Source organism: Hipposideros armiger, unplaced genomic scaffold (genome assembly GCF_001890085.2).
Source record: "Hipposideros armiger isolate ML-2016 unplaced genomic scaffold, ASM189008v1 scaffold_297, whole genome shotgun sequence".
Taxonomy (NCBI): Eukaryota; Metazoa; Chordata; class Mammalia; order Chiroptera; family Hipposideridae; genus Hipposideros; species Hipposideros armiger.
In genome coordinates this window covers 1,485,458-1,506,255 of record NW_017731647.1, presented here as the reverse complement: position 1 = coordinate 1,506,255, position 20,798 = coordinate 1,485,458, and the positions used below count along the sequence as shown (strand labels likewise).

At 50.7% G+C, this 20,798-nt stretch overlaps 1 protein-coding gene across 3 annotated transcripts in view; it reads left to right on the top strand.

The window, feature by feature from the left end:
- SYT6 (synaptotagmin 6) overlaps window positions 1–20,798 on the top strand; it is a 57,042-nt gene that overhangs the window by 24,859 nt on the left and 11,385 nt on the right. For all 3 annotated transcript variants that reach the window (XM_019659155.1, XM_019659152.1, XM_019659153.1), the window contains exon 4: window positions 17,690–17,810. In XM_019659155.1, coding sequence (XP_019514700.1) covers window positions 17,690–17,810 — 121 coding nt within the window. The remainder of the gene's footprint in view (window positions 1–17,689; window positions 17,811–20,798) is intronic.

Below are 20,798 nucleotides of genomic sequence, written 5' to 3'. Positions count from 1 at the left end.
TTTGCTCCTAACTCTTCTTGCTGGCTGTCAGGTGCTGGCTCAGAGGGCTCTCCCCAAGGTCCCACCTCTCCTGGGATGGGGAAAGCAGGTGTTTTCCTGCTCCCCCTGGCTCTCTTTATCTGCCTTTTCTGAAATGTCCTCCTCTCAGCCTCCAGTGGCTTTTCCTTCACTGACCCAGTCACTAGACACAAGCTCAGCTCCACGCCAACCCATGCAACCCAAAGTGAGTAGTAGTGCTTCCAATGGAGGTGTGTTGTCATGGGAACTGGGTTTTTGCCCTCCCACTGCCCAGTGAAGAGCCTCCCATGGCTCAGAGACTGCTGGTGGGCACCCGCCCCAGGGCTTCTCACCCCATGCCTCCCACAGAAGGCCAGCTCCCATCATCCTCTTGGCTCCTCCCCACCTTCCCCCGGATTCCAGGTCTCAATCGCAAACAACCAGCATCCCTATTTAAATCACTCCAGGGAAGCTTAGTTCTCTCTAGCTCCATCTCTGAACATGCAGAACCCAACAAGGTGTTCAGTTGAGTAACAGGGCTGTCTTCTCCAGGAAAAGTGGAACCCTGAAGTTGACATATTTCTTTTGCCAATCTCTACCCTCCAGAGAAGACAATTGTGGTTTTAATTGTGGCAAATGGTATTTGTTTTCTCTTATTACCTAAGAACTTCTAAGGCCACTGGAATTCTGGGAGCCTATAAAGGGGCAGGTAGGGCCATCCCTGTACACCCAGGGTGCCAAAAAAATGTATACACATTTTAAGAGATGTTATCTATGCTCAAGCAGTCGTTCACATGATGAGAAGTGTCTGGACGCTGATGGTAACCACTTTGAGCACCTCTTGTAATTGCAGAAGTCAAGTGTGACTTGTATTCATCTTTTGTTATCGGTATATATTGAGTATTACAATTTTAACACAGTTTTTTCCTTTCTTAAAATGTGTACATTTTTTTGGCACCCTCTGTATGTGGAAGAAGCTTTGCCTAAGGGGGACAGGTGGAGTTTCCATCTGAGATGGGGGGACACTTTTCCTCTCTACTCTCCCAGGCCTGCCAGTGGGCTGAGAATGAAACAACATTTCCCACCAAAATGAGGCCTAAGTGGGAGGCCTCAGGCCTATGGAAGGATTGGATGGGGTCTTAACCAGGAAGGACACAAGCTCTTAGGAAACCACAATGTGGAGAAATGAGAGGATGCAACTCCCCAGAAATGAGCGGGGAGCTGCCAGAGAAAACCCCAGGGAGGGGAGAGGCCTGTGAAATTGTCCCAGACCCTCTGGGCTGGAGCCCAGTGGTAAGAGGCTCCCAAGGTCTTCTACCTGCGTGCCCTTGGCATTGTCTGTGGCGATTTCCTTTAAAGAGTGCAGGGCGGAACCTGATGGGACAACTCAAGGGGCTACTGCTTCTGCCCCATCTGCGCCTGGCAAACTCCCTCCAGAGACCCTCCCTACTGCCCTCAGGAAGGCAGCTACTTTGAATAAGGGAGCCAGGTCTTTGTGGGGAGGGGTGGGGAGAGGTTGCCCCAGGACTGACCCATGTGGGGCTCCTTCCCTAGGGGCCTGAGTCCACTTCCACTGCGAGCCTTTGGTTGACTCAGATCTCTGTAGTGACACATTGGGCCATGTGCTAGGAATAGTCCGTCTTCCAGGGAGAACAACAGCTCTGATGATGTGTCATGAAGCCATGATAAACGTTTCCCTTCATGAGAAGTTGGGGACAGGTTGGCTTTGTGACTTGAGGCATCTGCTTGAAAATGCCTCCCCCACTTTGTCAGAAACGATCTCCAGCTGAGTCACTCTCTAAGGGCCCTCCTAGAGTGACACTCAAAAAAGCCCTCCTTACCATCTCCCCAAAACCAATACATCTGATTAACTGTGACTTAGCCGGATGTGAAAAAGCAGCAAGGCAGGTACATAGAACAGCTAAGTCTTGAGTGCCTAGAGAGCAGTGGGGTAAGGGAAGTGTAATTCGGGAAAATCCTGGAGCTGACAAGGTGCTCTGAGAGGGCAGACCCTGGATAGGCATTTTGAAAGTGGGAATTAGGGCTCTGAGGTGACTGTTAAGGGGGGAACCATGGGGACCAAACTTTCTTCTTGCTTTTGGGCCTTTTTAGTTGGTCTGGGGAGGGCTGGGAGAAAGGCCAGGGAAAAAGGCAGGCATCCGGTGTCACTGTAATTCCAATTTCTGCTGACAGGGTTTTTTTCAGTCTTAATAAATCCTACCCAAGACTGGGCAGACGCCTAACTCTCTAAAGGGAATGAGTGATCCCTAAGGAAAATTGTTTTCTCCAACTCTATTTGGGTGACGATTTTTACCGGAGAAACTCTGGCTGAGCGAGACAGGAGGGGAGAATCTCAGCAGAGTTTGCACCCACCTGAGTCTGGCCAGCTGGAGTCAGCCTGGACTTCCCTGGGCCAGACCCCAGGACAACACGTGTGCGTATGCACGCGCGCGCGCACGCACACACACACACACACACACACACACACGATGGATCCCTGACACAAGCTAGTTTGATTGGTTTTTTGTCACTTCCCCTTTCCCAGAGGACTCCAGCCCCCAGCGCAGGGCAGGACACTCTTTGCCCTAAAAAACTGCATTTGGAAAAGAATTTCTGGAAGATCCCATGCCCTGAAGATTATGCAACCTATTAGATACCCGTATGACTAGTTAGAATAAACCCACAACTGCCTCCATTTCAGGTTGTGTCTCCTGTGTGCTGAGAATGGAGGGGAATGATTATCTCTTTGTTTCATTCATGGGGAAGTTGAAGCACTGATACGGGAGCAAAGTTGTTCAACACCACGCAGTCCTCTCTGGTCTCAGTCAGGATTGCAAGGCATTAGACAGACAGGGTGCCAGGCCGCAAAAACCTGCATATAAGCAGGACTTGGAGTCAGGAGACCAGGGTTTGAGTCCTGGCCCTGCTGTGTGGCCTCAGACAAATCCCATCACCTCTCTGTTTCCTCATTAGCAAAATGTGGAAAATAACCTGTACTTCACAAGATTTTGAAGAGGCTATAATAAAATATCAGTGAGAAAGGGCCCTTAGACGTTCTTGTCACTGTTTATTGCCCCTGATTTTAAGAACGGTAATACCCAGCATGTTTATAAAGCACTTTCCAAATACAGCATCTCATTTAACCCTCCCAGTGCAGTAAGGAATTAGTTTTTTTTATTTCATAGGCCAGGCAAACTGAGGAAATTCCCCAGAGTCCCACAATTTAAAGTGATAGAACAGAGAACCCTAACCGAGATTATTTTCTTTAAAAGCAATATGTCTGTAATATAGTTTACCCTTCCTTGCCTCAAGGCAAAGTTTTATGTTCTTGTTTTAGATATTTTGGAAAATGCAGAAAGCCACCGAAAAAGAAATACTATCCACTGTAAGCCAATTATCCACAGATAACCTCCATTAATGTTGTGATGAAATCCAGCGTCTGCCCCTTGCTTAGAAACATCACGTGAATGCAATGAGGGGGTAGGAACGCTCTGGAGACAAGAGAGAATTGTGCCTTGGCCTGGGAGTTTCTGGGATTAAGTGATTCTGGAAGAATGCTGGAAAGAAGGGAAGAATTTATGTGGGAAACAGGATGAAGGAGATTGTTGGGTGTGCAGTGCCAAGGCAGGGGTGGGGGGACGGTTCGTGAAGACAGCCTCATGGATCTGGTGGACGCTGCACCTGCCTTCTCACCATAGACCACGGCCGCCATTTATCTATGATCAGCAAGTCCCTGAGTTCCCTGAGACGTGAGTAGTGAGAGGGGCTGCTGGTCTCCTCTGCCCAGGTGATGAGGTGGAGGCTGGAAGACTCTCTGGGGAGCCCTCACAGTGAACTGTTGACCTTCTTCTGGGGGCCCGGGTGGCCCTGGGGTCATCACCTGTCCTTCTTCAGCCAGTTGGCTCCCCGGTGGGGAGAGCAGCAGGGACAACTTCAAATAAGGCCCTGCCTCCAGGTATGGGAAGTGTGAGGTCTGGCAGAGCTCTGTTCCCCAACCAGGGCCATACTGGGCCTTTCTGACATACCCATCAGCAGCTCTGGGTGTCTTCCTGATACGTAGGACTGGGTCCCAGCCCGCCAGACCCTCCTCACCAATCCCTGGTGCAGGGGCCCCAGGGGCAGGGACCCCATCCTCCAATTAATAGCCATAGTACTAACAGGTCCACCTAGCTGTTGAATTTGTCCCCACAAATTCACCTAGCTGTGAGCTTTTTGCACACTTGTCTCATTTTATCCTCAGCAAGTATGTAGGGGTATTACCCTAACCCTGCAGATAGAGACAACTAAGCTAAGAGAGACTAAGCAAACTGTCTGAAGCAAGTAATAAAAACTTTTGTTTATTTTTGTCTGTCACTTTGTGTGGCTCCAAAAAGGATTTAGCTAGCATGCAAGCACGATCAAAGCTATAGCACGATCAAAGCTATAATAAGTTTAAATCATCATACAAATGTGGCACAAGGATGCATGACAGAACATCAAATGCAGTTCGGAGAGGCCACCACACAACATACGTGCCCTGCCATCCAGACACAGCCCAGGGGAGGTGCACATCTGACCTGAAGCATTAGGTCGAGGCTTCTAACATCTCTAAGCCTCAGTTTCTTTGTCTGCAAAGTGGGAGTAATTATAAAACCTAGTTCACAAATTTGTGGGGACAAATTAGATTCTTCTAAAAAGATTTATAAAAACGAGAAACTGAGATAACATATATAAAGCACTGTCCCATGCTACTTAATCAGGGCTCTGAAACCATTTGCGGAAACCAAAATATTGAGTAGTGCGTGTCATGAACAGGATTCCCTAGGACAACCCTTCCGAAAGCTGAGCTGGTTTGTCATGGTGGGTGAGACGGCCTGGCTGTGTGGGTTCAAGCCTTTAGCATGGTGGCTGGTTAAACCTCTGTGACCATCTCCGGGCTTGTGTCCTCATCTGTAAAATAATCCCTTCTCCATAAACAGAGCTCCTAGCCAAGTGCCTGAGGTATGGCAAGTGCTCAGTGACTACTAGGTACAAGAAATGTCTTCCAGGTTCTTCCTGGTAACCATCGTTACTGTGGTAGAGGTAGGCAGTCCCTGGAATCCAGGGCTCTCAGCTTCCTCCTACCACCTATGGGTCTTGTCTATTTGTGTGTCCCTTGTAGCCCTTACCCCCGGCCTTCATAAATATGTACGTGTGGAATGAAATTGGAAAGTGAGAGAGAGGGATTCCAAAGTGGTCTAGGAGTTGGAAAACTCCATCTAGCATCAACTCGGCCATGCAGATTTTCAAAGCCTGGGTTTTCTGATCTGTAAATAAGAAGGGACCTTTGTGATATTTAAGGATGCTTTTACAATATCAGTTAGCTCTTACACTGATTATCACAGAGAGGTTTTCATTCTGAAACTACTAACTGTGGAAGGTGCTCAGTTAGGAACTCTTTCAAGAGACCGAGGTCCCACCTTAGCTTCTAAGAAGGGGGTGCGACTGGGTGCTTCTAGTGCGACTGGGTGCTTTGCAGAGTGGTGGGGTACGTGGATGGCAGTGAATACTGAGCTGCCCCAGGTCCTGGAATCTAACTTCCCGTTGCCCTGCCCAGCAGGAAGGGGCCTGGGTCTGTCTGGGGACAGGCTGTTTCCACTCCTGTCTGAGGCCTATCCTCTTGAAGAAAGTGGCCCTGAGCTGACAGACAGGAGATGGTTCTGGCTGATGTGACAGGAGAGGCAAATGGGGGTGGGGGAGGGAGAAAGAGGTGCAAGAGGAAACCCTGGCTGCTGTGAAAGAGCCTGAGAGGAGGGGAGATCCGGGTGACAGCAGGCCCCTTAGCAAAGCAACATCAGCCTTGGCAGGAACCCTGGGGATGCTCAGTCTAGGGGGCTGGGGTACGGCCTTGCCTTCATGCCAGACCGGACTCTGCCAGGCTCAGCCAGTGCCAAGAGGCAGTTCCCTCTAAGAGGGTAGGAAGGACCTGGAAGAACTTCCGCTATGGAGACCAGGCACCTGCCAGCCATGGCTCTGGGACAGGAATGGGCAGGAGCCGGGCTCCAGGGATCCCTCCCTCCCCACCCCAGGGGAAGCCTCCTGGCCTGAGTCTCTGTGTCTCTGCCACTCTGCACTCGGTGCCTGGAAGAAAGGAAATAACCATTAGTTGTCATCTGCTCACCAATGGGAGACATTAGCTGCCTCTGGCAGAATATATGGCCTATAATTTTTGGAGGCGTTACAATAATGAAGCTAATTTGGTGTTTCATCTTTGAGCCCCTGGGCGAGCAGAGGGGGGAAGGGAGGCCTGGGGCCTGGTTCCGAACCACCTCCTGGCACAGAGCTCTGTACTTTCCCGGCCACCTCTAGTTGTGAAGGAGCCATGCTCCCTGCCCCCTGTCCTTCCTTCCTTCCCACCACCTGGTTCTCCTTCCTGTGGTGCATTGTCACCATGCAGTATGGAGATGGCTGAAGCCAGCCCCAGACATAGCTCCACAACAGGACAAAGCAGCAAGGAGCCTCGGCATTTGACGACACATCTGAAGAGTGCTCTGTACTAGACATGAAGCAAGGGGTTTAAGTGCGCACGTTCATTCATTCTCATGGTTAACCCCGTTTTATTGATGAGAAAGTGAGGTCATCTGGCAAGATGCTTTCACTTTACAGCTGAGGAAGCCACTGCCCAGGGAGGCACCACGGCTCACCCTAGCTCACGCCACTGGTTAGCAGCAGAGCTGGGATTTGAACCCAGGTCTCCTAGCTCCAAGTTCAGTGTCAGCCCTAAGTGCATCCTGTGGCTGGAAACACCTGAGCTGGAGCCTGGAGCCTGAGAGGACCCACAAGATGCCTTCCCTAACCCTACTGGCTAAAGGTGTTGATGGGTGGGGAAGCCCAGGTCTGGAGGGAAGAAAGACGTAACCCACAAACCAGCTTAGCTTCCCATGGGCCCTAAAGTCAGGAGCTGTGGCCTCTGAAACCCAGGCTGGAAGATGTCCTCACTCAGGGACACACTCAAGGCAGCTGCCCCTCCTTCTCCTCTTGCTGACTCAGGCATCCACGGGTCACACCTTGAGAGGCTTGGTGGACAGCACACCCAGTGGGTTCAGGGCCACGACCAGCCCCAACATGTCAGGAGAATGGGAGGCTTACCAACAGATTGCATGTGTGCTCTGAGTGAAACTTGATTTTTCTACTAGCAGTTGGTAAAGTCTTCCTCATGTGCCTGCAAATCAGAGGCTCAGAGCAGCTGCCTGATGGGGCCACCTCGAAGGTGCCTGATGCTTTGTTAGAGAGGGTTGGAAAAGTTCAATGACTTTCACAATCACGCCATTGGAAAGCAGCAAGGCAGCATTTGAACCCCGGGTTCTGCCCCCCAAACTCATGCATCCCCCCTTGGGGCTGTTTATACTATTCCCTAATAGCAGACTTGTGATTCCTGCCCTCTGGTTTGATGAAGAGCCAAGACCCCAGTTTCCCACCAGATGCTCAATTGAAAGTTCTTTGTTGATGACTATCGTGGTCTAGATGAGGCCAAAATGACTGGGAACTTTGGAAGGCCAAGGAAACCAAGTTTCTTGGCTTTGGAGAAGAGAAATGGAGTAAAAGCTGATACAGTCTTCCAGACTTTGAGGCCACAGTGATCAAACAGAGGGCGCACAGGGTGCAAAGTCCTGGGGGCAGTAAGAACCTGGGACACTTAATGAGCTGAATGGAAGCCTAAGAAGCTGCAGTATGGCAAAGAGGCTATGGCAGGGGTGAGGGTGAAGAGCTGGGCCCCAATCATGTAGGGCCCTGTAGGTCTTGGTAAGGGCTTGGAGTTTTATTCCTAGTGCAAGGGGAAGCCATTGGAGGGTTTTCAACAGAGGGGTGGTATGATCTGTCTTACAATTTTGAAAGAGCACTCTGGCTGCTGTGTGGAAAATGAGGCAGGAGAACCAAGGGAAACAGGGAGGTAGGTTCAAGGTGGTTGCCTGCGGGCAGGTGAGAGAGGAGATGGCCCTCTGGGCGGCCATGGAGATGGAAAGAAGCGGGTAGACGAGAGATGGAATTTGGAGATAGAATTGACAGGACTTGGTGATGAACTAACTGCAAAGAAGAAGGGAAGGCAGGCATTAGCCATGATGTCTCGTTTCTGACTTGAGCACCTAGGTGGATGGAGGGTCATTTCCTGAGTTGGGGAAACAAGAGGAGAATGTAAAGGGAGGATCAAGGTTCACCTCTGAGCATCTGATAAGTGTTAGATTTCTGTACAATGTCCACAGTGAGATGTGTTGCATATATGAGTCTGGAGTCTAGAGACAGGTCTGTGAAGGGGCCATAAATTTGGAGTCATGATCATGGAGAAGGACATTAACATTATGGACGAGTGAGGAGAGAAGACGGCCCAGATCTGAGTCCTGCTGAGTTCCATCGTTTAGAAGCAGGGATGGGAGGAGGGTCGAGCAAAGACGGGGAAGGAGCAGCCGGAGACCTGGGAAGAGAACGGAAGAGGATGTTTCAAGAGCAGGTGGTCAAGTCCATGAAAGGCTGTAAAGAGGCTCTTATAGATCAGCCTCCCTGAGAGATTCTAGAAGGTCTGGAGCGGGAAGTAGGCTGAGGCCTTCGGGGCAGCAAAGAAATGAAGCTAAAGCCACTGTCACTGGCAATTCAAGTGTGTGCCCTTGGCTGAGACCGAAGTCCCGCCTGTTTAGCCTCCCCCACCTCACCTGTTGGCAGAACCATTTCTCAGGACCAGGACCTTGCCGAGAGCCACTGCCGCACAGCCCTGCATGGGGCATAGATCGAATGCTCACCGCTGTACCAGGGGAAACTGACAGCTCTCTGACAGCCACATGGCAGGATGGCAGGACAACCTGAGGCAAGAAATGAAGACAGAGTCTCATCATTAACATAATTAATGTGACATTTACTCCTCTGTATCATTAATGAAAATGCTGGTGGATGGAAGGTCCTCAGCCCTGGCCTCTTATGGACAAGCATCCATGGGCAGACTTCCCAGCTTGACCAGACATTGCCTCCATCTCTTCTAGAACTTCTCCCAACTCCGCTCTCCTCATGCTCCTTCCACCCCACCCCAGCCCCTCTCCCTGTCCACCCGCCTTTTAAAAAGTGATTAGGAAGAGACCTATACCTCCCAGTGTGATTCTGACTCAGATATTTGCCCCAAAGTAATGGTGCATGTGAAACACTGAACCTTTTTTCAAGGGCAGGTTTGCAAATGAGAGGCTGAGAAAAAGTTGCCTGAACAAAACCATCTGTTTCTCTGAAGATGCTCAGTTACAGAAACATTTGCCTCCCGCTGATGTGCTTTAGTCTCTCAACCATCCCTTGGGACCAAACCCAGCCACGAGGATCTCACCCATCTCCCCCCACACCTCCCAGCTCCAAGCGAGCTGGAAGGGTCCCTCTTCTCTACGGGGTCCCGAGCTCTCAGTGTCCACACCACAGGCTGCAGCTGGAGTATGTAGAGTTTGTTGAAGGTGCCTCAGTTCTCCTCCATCATTTATTCATGATGCTGCAAAGCCCGTGGGGCAGACAGCACTTGAGAGCAAAAGCAGGCTTGGAGCCTCAAACAAACAGAACCCAGCAGGGAGCTGGGAGCATCACAGCAGACGCTTCCGCCCTTCCACCTCGGCCACCCCCAGCATTCTCTCCGGAGCCCTGGAAACTCTGGCCTGAGAAGAAGCAGGGAGCCAACCCACATCAGTCACAGCAGGAGCCCTCCCAGCACCCCAGGAAGGAGCCCCACACCCTGGGCTCCCCTCTCCCAGCAGAGAGCTGAGCCAGCGTGGGGGTGTAGGGCGGGCGGAGTGTCAGTCTTCGCCCTCCTCCACGGCAGCCCCCTCATCCAGTAGGTCACCAGACTCTAGATTTTGTCACAGCTATGCCTTGTCTTTGTTCCAGGGTGCTTGTAACACTTGTCCCTAGGCCTTTAGAGTCAAGGGCTCACCCCCAAATCAGAACAGGGGAGTGAGGGGAGGTGGCCCAACAGGAGGAAACAATATATAAAGCCCAGAGCAGTCAGAGGTAGGGAGAGGTAACCTCAGGCAGTGGAAGAACAGGGCAGGCATGGATGTGCAAAAGAACCCGGAGTGCTTGGGAGGGGAGAGTCACAGAGAGGCAGGATGGTGTAGTGGCTCAAGCTGTGGGCTCTCCAGACTGGCTACACACGTTTATATCCCAGCTCTGCCATTTAGTAGTTGTGTGTCCTCGGGCCAGTTGCATAACCTCTCTGTACTTCAGTGTCTCCATGTAGACAATGGGGATAGTAATAGTGCTCATCTCATAAAGGTTTGGTGAAGCTTATGTGGCTTAATATGTATAAGCACTTAGGACAGGGTGGCACATAGCAAACACTCAATAAACTTTTAACAGTTATGGCTGGAGTGTAGGCCCCCTGGACAGAATGGCTGGCAAGAAAGGGAAGGGCCAAATCCTGAAGACACCTGAATGTCACTTGATTCTGTGGATACGTGATTTTCAAGCTGACTCCTAGAAGCTCCAAGGAGGTAGGCTGATGGGGTGAAAGGTAGGAGCTCTGGGAGCCCTATCTCTGAGCCGCTTTTCATCGGGTGTATATATTTGAGCTTCTGGATAATATTTCATTTGAACAAGAGGTTTTCGTACTATAAAACCAGTGGGAATGGGGAACCACTGAAGGATTTTGAGCAGGAGGACAACCCTTAGTTACAGCAAAGGAGATAGGTTGCAGGGCAGGTGTTAGAAAGTTCCAAGGTCCAGGCAGGAGGTGGTGTGGGTCGGAGCTCAGGTAATGCAAATGGGAGGGAAGGAGACAGCCTCCGAGCCTGGGGACACTTAGAAGGCAGGACAGCATGGCTGGATGAGTGACAAGGTGTGAAGGCTGCAGGAGTGAGAGCAGTCAAGGATCCTTCTGGCTTCCTCCCTTGCCCCTGCCATCTATTCTCTACGGGCTTGCTGAGGCTTGAAACTACTCTGCTTTTCACAGGGAGTAAAATCCAAGCCTCCGAGATTTGGCCCTGCCTCCCTTGACTCCCTTCTCCCTTCCCCTTCTCCCTTTCCCCCTCTACACACCAGTCACCCCTCATTTCCCAGGGCACGTGCCAGACCCCCAGTGCTCCTTTCTCAAGTCACTGGTTCACTTGCCGCCCTCGGATACTCTTGGTTCATTTATTTTGTCTCTCTCCCCTAGAATACAAGCTCCTGGAGGGCTGGGATTTTGTCTGTCCCATCACTACTGTCTCCCCCCATTTGTGAACATTTAGTAGGTAGATAACAAATGAATGGCACGCTGCTAAGTCTGGGCCATGAGACAGATGAGCTGGGCTGTGCCCTGTTCCCAGCTTTATCTGGGATGCTCTGGGATGGGGGGATCTCGCCCTTCAGCCCCGTGGAACCTCTCATGTCCCCTCCTTCTGTGTCTTTATGCACCCACGGAGCCTTTGCTTGTTTTTTTCTGCTAGCAAACTCTGTTTACTCACCTTGTCAGATTCTATCGAATATCACCTCCTCCAGGAAGCCTTCCCTGAAACCCCTGGCAGAATTTCTTGTTTCCTCCTCTGCTCCCCCACATCTTGTCTACACCTCCCTTACAGCACTGATCAAACCAAACAGTGTCACTTATTTATATGCCCTCTGCTTCCCTGCCCCTGCTCCAAGACCATGAGCTCTTTATTACAGTATTAAGTATAGTAGTAATAATTATAATAGCAGCTAATCCTTACTGAGTGCTTACTCTGTACCAGGCACTATGCTAGGTGCTTTGCACACATGATTTCATTTAATCTTTGCAACAACCCTGAGAAGTAGGTACTGTTATTAGCCCCATTTTACAGGTTAGGAAACCAAGACTATGAAAGGTTAAGTAAGTCACACTCATAAAAGTCAGAGCTGGAGCTTGACCCAGAGAGCCTGACCCCAAATCCATATTCTCAACCATTCATTCATCAGTCGGTATTTACTGAGCACTTACTATGCCTCAGGCCCTGGGCTGGATACGAGAAGTATAACGATAAGTAAAACCAGACCCCATCCCTGCCTTCAAAGAGTCCACAATCTAGTGAGAACACAGCATTCACTGTATAATCCCCACAATCAATGCCAAAGTTATGGTCGAGGCCTGGGCTTTGGAGAGGAGGTCATGGTGCTGTGTGGGTAGACCCCAGAGGAGTCGGCCCAACCCCAGTGTCCCCTCTCCGCATCTGACATATAGCCACCCCCAATTCCAAGCCTCAGGCCTCCACACACCGCAGCTCACTGAATGTTTCTTTATCCATTGGAGCCAAATTGGCTTCCATCCCGTCTCTGTCTTCCAGGCCCTCCTGCCCCAGCGTAACTAACAGCACTTTCTGCCCAGAGCTTCTAGATCCTTTTAGGTCTCCTGTGGCTTTCCTGAAAGAGTAGCGGATGCTTCTCTGCTGATGATGAGATTCAGACAAGCCACTTAATGATTAAGAGACTAGAAGTGTTCTCTAAGAGATGGAGAAACATCGTTCTTGCTTCTCTCAGCCTGGATTCCCAAGACGGAGGTAGAGGCATAGACGCCACTCATTGCTTGTTGAGGAGGAAGGCAGCTAGCCCTGGAGAAGAACAAAACACTTGGGGGCAATGGGGACTGAAGGAATGAGACAGCATTTGGATTTCAAAACCAAGTTGCTAGATTCCATGGCAATAGACACCAGTCAGGCATCCTTGGGCCATCTCAGTCGGTGATAGGTTTCCCAGTTTGAATCTTTAGTTTTATGGCTAAGGCAAAGACCTTAAGGATAGAACATCTAGTACAACTCCATTTTATAGACTGGAGCCCAGAGATGGGAAATGACGTGCCCAAGGTCTCGAAGCTAGTTTAGTGGCAGAGGGACAAGAGCCTCTGTGGTTCACCACTCTTCCCAGGGCAGCTCAGCAACAGGGATTTGTTTTCTATGCCCAGGGCCAAGTACATCATGGAAAGAGAACTGCCTTTTTTGTTTGTTTGTTTTTGAAGATTTTATTGGGGAATTGGGGAGGGGAACAGTGTTGGGGAATTGGGGAAGGGGAACATTGTGTTTTTTCAGGAAATATCAGCTCCAAGTCAAGTTGTTGTCCTTCAATCTTAACTGTGGAGGGTGCAAGCTCAGCTCCAAGCCCAGTCGCCACTTTCAATCTAGTTACCGGGGGACATAGTCCACCATCCCATGTGGGAGTTGAACCAGTAACCTTGTTGTTAAGAACACGTGCTGTCACCAGCTGAGCCATCTGGCCACCTGTTAGCAGCTCAGCGGTGGCTCAGCTCAGGCGCAGTTCACTGGCACATGTGGGGATAGAACCCATAACTGTGTTGCTCAGAGCTTGAGCTGTTAACCAACTGAGCCACCCGGCCAGCCCGAGAAGTGCTTTAAGGAGCTGTTGCAAGTGGGCAGCTGGGGGTCCAGCAAGAGCAATGCTGTGCAATGGATGGGCCTTTAAGAAACTGCCTGCCCAGATACCTGGACACTGCCACCAGGGGGAGACAGCTGCTATTATGGGCAGCGTCGTCAGGTGGACAGGTTGCACTTTAAGCACTGACTTCTCTAGGAGCCACCATTCTGGCTCTCCCTCCCCTGGCAGTGGGCCCACCCCTTCTGAGCACTAGCCGAGACTTTTAGCCAGCTGCTCCTTGGGCTCGGAGCCACCCCAGCAACCCCTGGGTTAGGAATCCAGAGGGCCACGTGGGTTTCTGCTGCTTTCTGGACAGAAGTGACCTCTCCAGCACCGCAGAGCTCATTAGCAGTCGGGGGCCCTAAGGCAGCGTCCCCTGATAGCAGGTAGAGATGAAAGCAATAAGCGCCCAGCTATTCTGCAGCCCAGGTCACACCCCTGGTTTTATTGAAGCCAAAATCTCAAATATCCTTAATGAGGATAAAAGGCTAAGAAGGCACACAGATCTGGGTCTGAGACCTCCTGAGAAGTGGGGACAGGGCAGAGGGAGGACCTGGCAAAGGCAGCTGTGGGGTCGAGCTGGGGCCAGGCTTTCCAGAGAGGCAGGTGGCTACCAGGAGATGCCGACTGTCTTTCCTCAGTCCTCATCTCTCTGTTTACTCAGAATCAGCCTATTTATTTTCCCTTATCAAATAACCCTGTCCTCTGCCGCCTGTGCGGGCAGGGGAGCCATAGTTCCCTGGATCCATTGAGCTAAGAGCAGCCAGCTTGCCATCTGGCCTGGTGAGACCCAGACAGCCAGAGCAGAAGGTTCTGGGGCTTGGCCTTGGGACTCCTAGCCTCTGAGTCCTCTCTGCCTCCAGGTCACAGTGACACCTTGGGCCACTCCTTCCCCTTGTCTGGGCCCAGCAACAGTTCACTGTTCGGTGGGGTGGTGTGGGGGGTTCCACTCCACACTGCAGACTCAGCACCGCGTGCCTCACCTTTCACAGTCGTATCGAGAAAGGGCACCCCTGAAGAAAAGAGGGGGCCCTGTTGGGTTGACGCTCTCCCTGGAGAGAGCCACTCTTGAGAGCAGTTCCTAGAAGTGGTTCTGTTTGCACTGAGCACCCCTCATCTTCCCAGGCAGGTCCCCCAAGTCCATAAACATCAGGCTGCCCTCCAACATGGCAGCCCGGGAAAGCTCCACTCTGCGTCTGGAGGGTAGCAGTGGTGGGAAAGTGGTGACAGCAGCCTTTTGTTCACTCCTCCTCAGGGGGGCCAGAGAAGCTTCCAGAGTCTTTCCCAGGGTCCTAACTTTATCATAACACCGATGCTGAGAACCACTCCTTCGAGTGTTCTTCTAGCTGAAATGTAACCATTCACTTCTGGGGGCATTTATGTAGCTCCTCTTGTCCTATCAGGGCCTCTGAGGGGAAAGTAGGTGTGAAGCCAAGTCCCTGCCCCAAAGGGGCCTCCAGTCATTAGACACTGGTTGGGGGGCACAACTGCAGCAAAGAGCGGCAGGGGCTTGGTCGTGCCTGTGAGCAGCTCGGCGGCAGGAAGTGCTGCAGGGATGTGGGGAAGAGGTGTCTCAGTGGCTGGACCCTGGGTGAGTATCCCTGCGGGGGACGTGGCCCTGAGCCCTGCTAGATGCATAAGGTTGTCCAAGCAAAGATAAAGAGGAGGCATTTTGGCAAAAGGGTTTAAAGCTATAACTGCCACATAGAGCCGAGGGTTGGCATAGAGGAATAAAGAGAAATAAGCAGGTGAGGAGGTAAGACAGGACCCAGCTGCTACGGGTACTGAATGCAAGCTAAGAAACGGGACAAGGATGGCATCCATCTATGAAAGTCTGGCACCGGGGCGCTCACAGTCACGCCACCTTGGGCAAGTTACTTAACTCCCAAAACAGTCATTTTCTTCTGTTTGCAGTAGGGGTAATAAAAGCTCCCACCTCAGAGGACTGTGGTAAAACTCCCTGAGATGGTTTGGCAAAAGACGTGGCATGTGGTCAGCATATGATATGTAGTGTGGGTTCTTATTGCTGTTACTGAGTCTGGAAGGGTTTCTCTAACTTGGGCGGGATGGAGCCTTGGAGGATTCTAAGGGAAATAAAGGGAGTTGGGGGCCTCTTTGTGCCTCAGTGCCTCTGTCAGAGACTGAGCTTTCACCCAGGTGTACTGCTGACCTGATCCCTGCTGCAGGAGGGGACTTTCGGGCTCCCACAACACCATGCCGCAGGGCCGTTTCCTATGTCTCCCTCCCTGGACTAGGGGACTCCGGAGACAGGAGATGAACCTGAGGGTGATGGAGATCCTGGCGTCTTCCTTTAACTGATTACACCCCACTAGACTGTGTGTGTGTTGAGGGGGGACTGTGTATTCCCCACAAAGCGTGGTGCCTCCAGCAGGTTCTCAGTAAATCTGAACAGATGGACAAATGGACACATGGATGGAGTTGTGGCCCAAGGTCTAGAGGAACCAAGGTTACCTTGAGGTGCTCCCTGGGTGAGCTGGAAGGTGCTCAGAGACCAGGTGCAAGGAGCACGCTCCTGAGAGTGGGGTCCAGCTGTGTCTCCCCCTAGCAGTGTCAGCCTGGGCAAAGCTGACACCTGAGTTTAGACACTGAGTTATGTGTCTGTGAAATGGAGGGAACAATGACAGTATTCCCTGCCTCACAGAGTGGCTCTGAGCCTCGCAGGTGGACATGCTGCTGGAGGAAGAAAATTGCAGAGCACAGGAGCTCGTGGCTGACTGGCTCAGTGGGGCCACAGGCTTCTGTGTGCTGGAGGGGGTGCTGCCTCCATACCGGGTCCCACTCTGCCCTCATCCCTCTAAGGGGGCTGGAAGGATTCACCTGCTACACCTGGCATTTGACATGGGGGAAGGGGGGATTTAAAAAAAGAAGACAAATTTCTTGGGCCAGGGAGAGGGTGGGCATCAGTGCCACCTAGAGGAGCGCACGAGACCCCCTGTTCTGGAAGGGGTCAGGGAGTCGTGGATTACTCTCTAGATGGGAACCAACTCTCAGTTGTCTGTCTCTCGGGGTCCCCAGTCCAGGACTGTTGTTTGTGAGGAGAAGATACAAAACCTTGGTGTCACCCTTGACTCTTATCTTTCCGGAGTCCTCCTGTCTAAAATTCCAACAACTATGGCCTTTCCCACGAGCATTTCAGATCCCCTTTGCCTGCCTTACATTTTTCTCCTTTATACTTTTGACTATCTAATATATTTACCTGTTTTCTTGTCCTTTGCCCTAGTAAAATATAAGCTCCACGAGAGCTGGCAGAGATTTTTGTCTCTTTTATTCTCTCCCGTATCTTCAGCACCCAGAGTGACACCTAGTACACACCAGGTACTCAATTCATGTTTGTTGACTGACTGACTGAATGTACGAATGGATGGCCCCTTCTGAAATCAGAGCCACTCCAAACCCTGACCACCTCCTCTCCTCCTCCACCCCGAGCCCTAAGAGAGGAAACATCTCCATGTCACAGTGACAGCACCCTCCTACATCAGGTGGGGGGCAGGAAGATGAAGCAGTCTGGCAAACTGCTATTTAATGCAATCGATGGACATGCTCACCATCCTTAAAGATTTCCTGATCCCTGTTGCTCAGAAACTTCCTTGGCTGGGGACCCTTGGCTATGATGCATCTGGTGACAGAGGGTGTGTTCTGTGCTGGTGTTATTTTTGAAAGATAACCACATTTATGGGAAAAGGGCAAAGTAGATCCCAGACCTGACACAATGATGAGTGTACATCTCCTTGGTGGGCAGCGTGTCCCGAACAGGGTCACCATTCCTTGTGCCTCCACACTGAGGCCTGGGAGTTGGAGTGCTAAGTGTGTTTGAGAAGAGGCAAGGAAGTGGGCAAGACAGAGGGACTGAGCTGAGGGCCAGAGGTAGACCTGCTGGGGGCAGGGGTGGGGTGGGGGGTGGGGAAGGACACATCCGATGACCTGAGTGTTTCTTGTGCAAGAGGCTGTTATGACCACAGACCTGGAAGGGAGGGTGGGGGGTGAGATTAAGAGGATCAGAGACAGAGAAGGATGAGCAGGAGGAGAGAAGGGCTGGGACACAAGAGGGCTGGTAGCGCGGAGGCTGCAGCCAAGGAGCTCAGGTAGGGCAGGTGAGGCCATAGCTGGAGGGCGAAGACCAGGTCCAGAATCTGAGAAGGGATATTGTTGGGGATAAATTTTATTGAAGAGGTAATATTGTTATTATTGCCTCTTATATGCAGTTCCACCCTGCATGGAGGCCAGACCCTTAGGTCTGGGCAGACGTGCCACTCTGCCCAGAGCGGCCCCACAGCAGCTGTATGGGGGCTGTGTGGGGACTGTGTGCACCTCATCTGCCCTCTTATGTGCTTCTTTGCAGGAAAGCGTGGACTTGGGAGAGATCATGTTCTCCCTCTGCTACCTGCCCACAGCGGGCAGGCTCACCCTCACAGTGATCAAGTGTCGGAACCTCAAGGCGATGGACATCACAGGATACTCAGGTACCTCTTCTACCCAGGTGGCCTGCACACTGCCTCCCAGCCGCCTAGCCATTTGGATTTGGAAAGAGAACGGGGAGGAATTGTCAGTGTTCTTATCATAGGAGTGTCAGCTCTGGAAGCAAGCGACCTGCATTTAAATTCCCGCTCTGCCACTTCCTCGCAGTGTGATATTTTGGTTTCCTAATCTGAAAATATAATCTACACAGGTTGCTTTAAGGATAAACAAATTAATTCCTATCAATGCTTAGAAGTTTGCCAGACACATAATAAGCACCCACTACATTTAAGCTATTACCATTCTTTCTCTTAGAGGAGGGAGAGAATAAGAAGTAAATACATGGAGTAAATACATAGGAGAAAAAAATTAAGGAAAATCTAGTTTATATGAGGCCCCAGGACTTCCGAGGGTTATTCCGAATTTGAGAGTGCAGCCTCTGTCTGCAGAGTCAAAGAAGCAAAGTCACTGAAAGCACAGCGTGTCTGTATCTCAGTTTTTCCTGCAAGGCTCCCAGCCTCAGTAAAGCTGCTGGGAACTACAGGAAAAATAAGTCCTATTCCAGCCACTGAAGAAATGCCTGTTTGGGGGCAGCTGTAGAGACCACAGGCTGGACATTGTGTCAGAAGTTTGCTCCTTTTCCATAATGCTGCAAGTCACTGTCTGAAAAGGTACCTGAGTTTGGCATCACAAAGGAGCTTGAGTCCTAGGCTCCTCTGTGCCCAATAGGCTCAGATTAGCCAGAGCAGTGAAATGGGGGCGGAGTCTCGCAAAGAGCAGGCACTGGCAGAGAAGGGTGCTTAGGAGAAGGCTTGGCTGTTCTCCCGGGACCCCACCCAAGGGGCTCTTCTGATGACTCAGATTGCCAATGTAAAGGCACTCCCGAGGTGCCTCTGAACTTGGACAGGAGTAACTGCAAGATTTTCCCTCTTCTCCATTACTTATTTTTCTTCCTGGAAAACTCCTTAGTGCCATCACAGTTGCCTTAAAGAGGGGCCGGTCCAGTTGCAAACCTCTGGGCCTAGGCACAACCTGGTGCCGGTGGAAGAAGAGGAGGTAAAGGCCTAGATAAGGTTTCAGGGTGATAAATGAGGTTTCAGGGAAGCGCGGAAGTACTGTATTTGTTGCAGTTCCCAACTCCTCGAGTCTCTGCTCCCAGCTGCTACTCTCTCTGCAAGTTCTGGCCTCCAGGCCAAAAGCTCCACCAGAGAGCTCCGCCCAGTGCCTCTCCTTCCTCCAAAGCTGCCATCCGGGGGCGTAGGAAGAGCTTATGAACCTTTGCCGACATGTGCAAAGCTCTTAGGCAGAAGCAAGTCAGCTTCCTCCCAAAATACAGCCAACGTAGATTTCATTTTAATATCAAAATAAGTGTGTGCCAGGGACAGAAATTCACTGAGGATTCTCCAGGCTACTGAGGGAAATAGGATTTTGCTGCACTAGTCCCCACACTATCTTCTCTGGAGTAATTAAATTGATGGGCTGGGGAGAGAGCTTGCAGTGAAGCCACTGAGGTAATCATTAAGGCCGTTCCACATCAGAGGGCTGGGGGTGAGAGATTTTTCTCATGCTAAGCTCTAACCTCCCTCTCACAGTTGCCCCACTTTTCTACCTTGGTTTGGAATCTGGTGTTAAATCAGCTTGATTCTGAAAATTCAGAGGTCCTCTTTTTGTCGGAAATTTCTGGCTATTTTGTTCACTGATATAATCAAATGTCTGGAACGGTGCATAGGACACATTAAGGATTGAATAAATGTGTATTGAATGAAGAATGAATGAATGAATGAATGAATGAATGAATTTCTACCATAAGGAATCTTGTCAGAGGGTGATGCATTGGGGGCATAATTGCCAGGGGCCTCTCACACTAGATCTTCTGTTTTTAAGGCTGAGTTTGAGGTTACTGGCAGCACAGACTGCTTTGACGTTTGGCTAAACTAGGGAGTGAATGGAGCTTAGCATTGTTCTTGATTTGTGTGATGTTGACCTCTAAAACCAAGGCTCTTCCCACTCTCTTAAACTGGCTGTGAATCAATTCTCTAAGCCTATCTACTGGGACCATGACAATAAAGAGAATACAAAATAATTACAAGGATCAGTATACCATGAAGGGGTGGTAAGTGAGTAGACCCACCCAGGATCCGTACTGCTTTGAGTCTTGTGGTTAAAATGTGAGCTTTGAAGTCAGACAGATGAGGGTGCAAAGCTTAGACAGGTTTCTTCATCTCTGTAAACCTCAATTTCTCTATCTAGAAACTGGGGTGATGATAAATATTTTGTAGGGTTGGTGTGAAGTTGAAATGAGATGATATATGTAGCTCTCTTAGCACAGTGCCCACACATACTAAATGCAGAATCATGGTGGCTGTCATGACAATGTGACTGAAACACACTGCTGGTCTTCATGCCCCCACCCTCAGCTACATAGGCTGTTAGAGAAGAAAGGACCTCAAAGGTCATCTGGAGCCAGCATTCTACTAAAAGCCACAAAGTTTTGCCTCGGAGAACCCTAGGGAACAGTAAACTCTTTGCTTAGCCTCTTGGATGCTGGTGAGATCATTGGTTCCTGCAAGGGAACCACGCCCACTGGGTTCTTTCTATGAACTGGATATGCCTCGCAGGGGTGAACAGGGTTGAGGAAGGAGGCTGGGAACCTCCCAGTCAGTCACAAGGCATTTGCTTAGTGGCCCATGGGACAGGTGGCCCTGCCATATTTTTCTAAGCCTGCTGACATGGGAATTTGGCCTGGAAGTGTATGGAAACAGGCATGGCAGGCAGGGGATAAGGCAGCACAAGAGCAGCCTCAGCCTGAAGACACTTTCCAAAGCAGTACATCCCCGTCAGGGGTTTAGAAGTTGCCATGTTAATGACAGAGCTAGCTTTTCTGCCTCTGCTTAGACCTGAACTTTGTCCCGGGCATATCCACAGGGAATGGAGCCCGCAGAACCAAAAAGCTGTCCCACAGCAGTTCTCAGAATGCCTCCTTCCTTTTCACT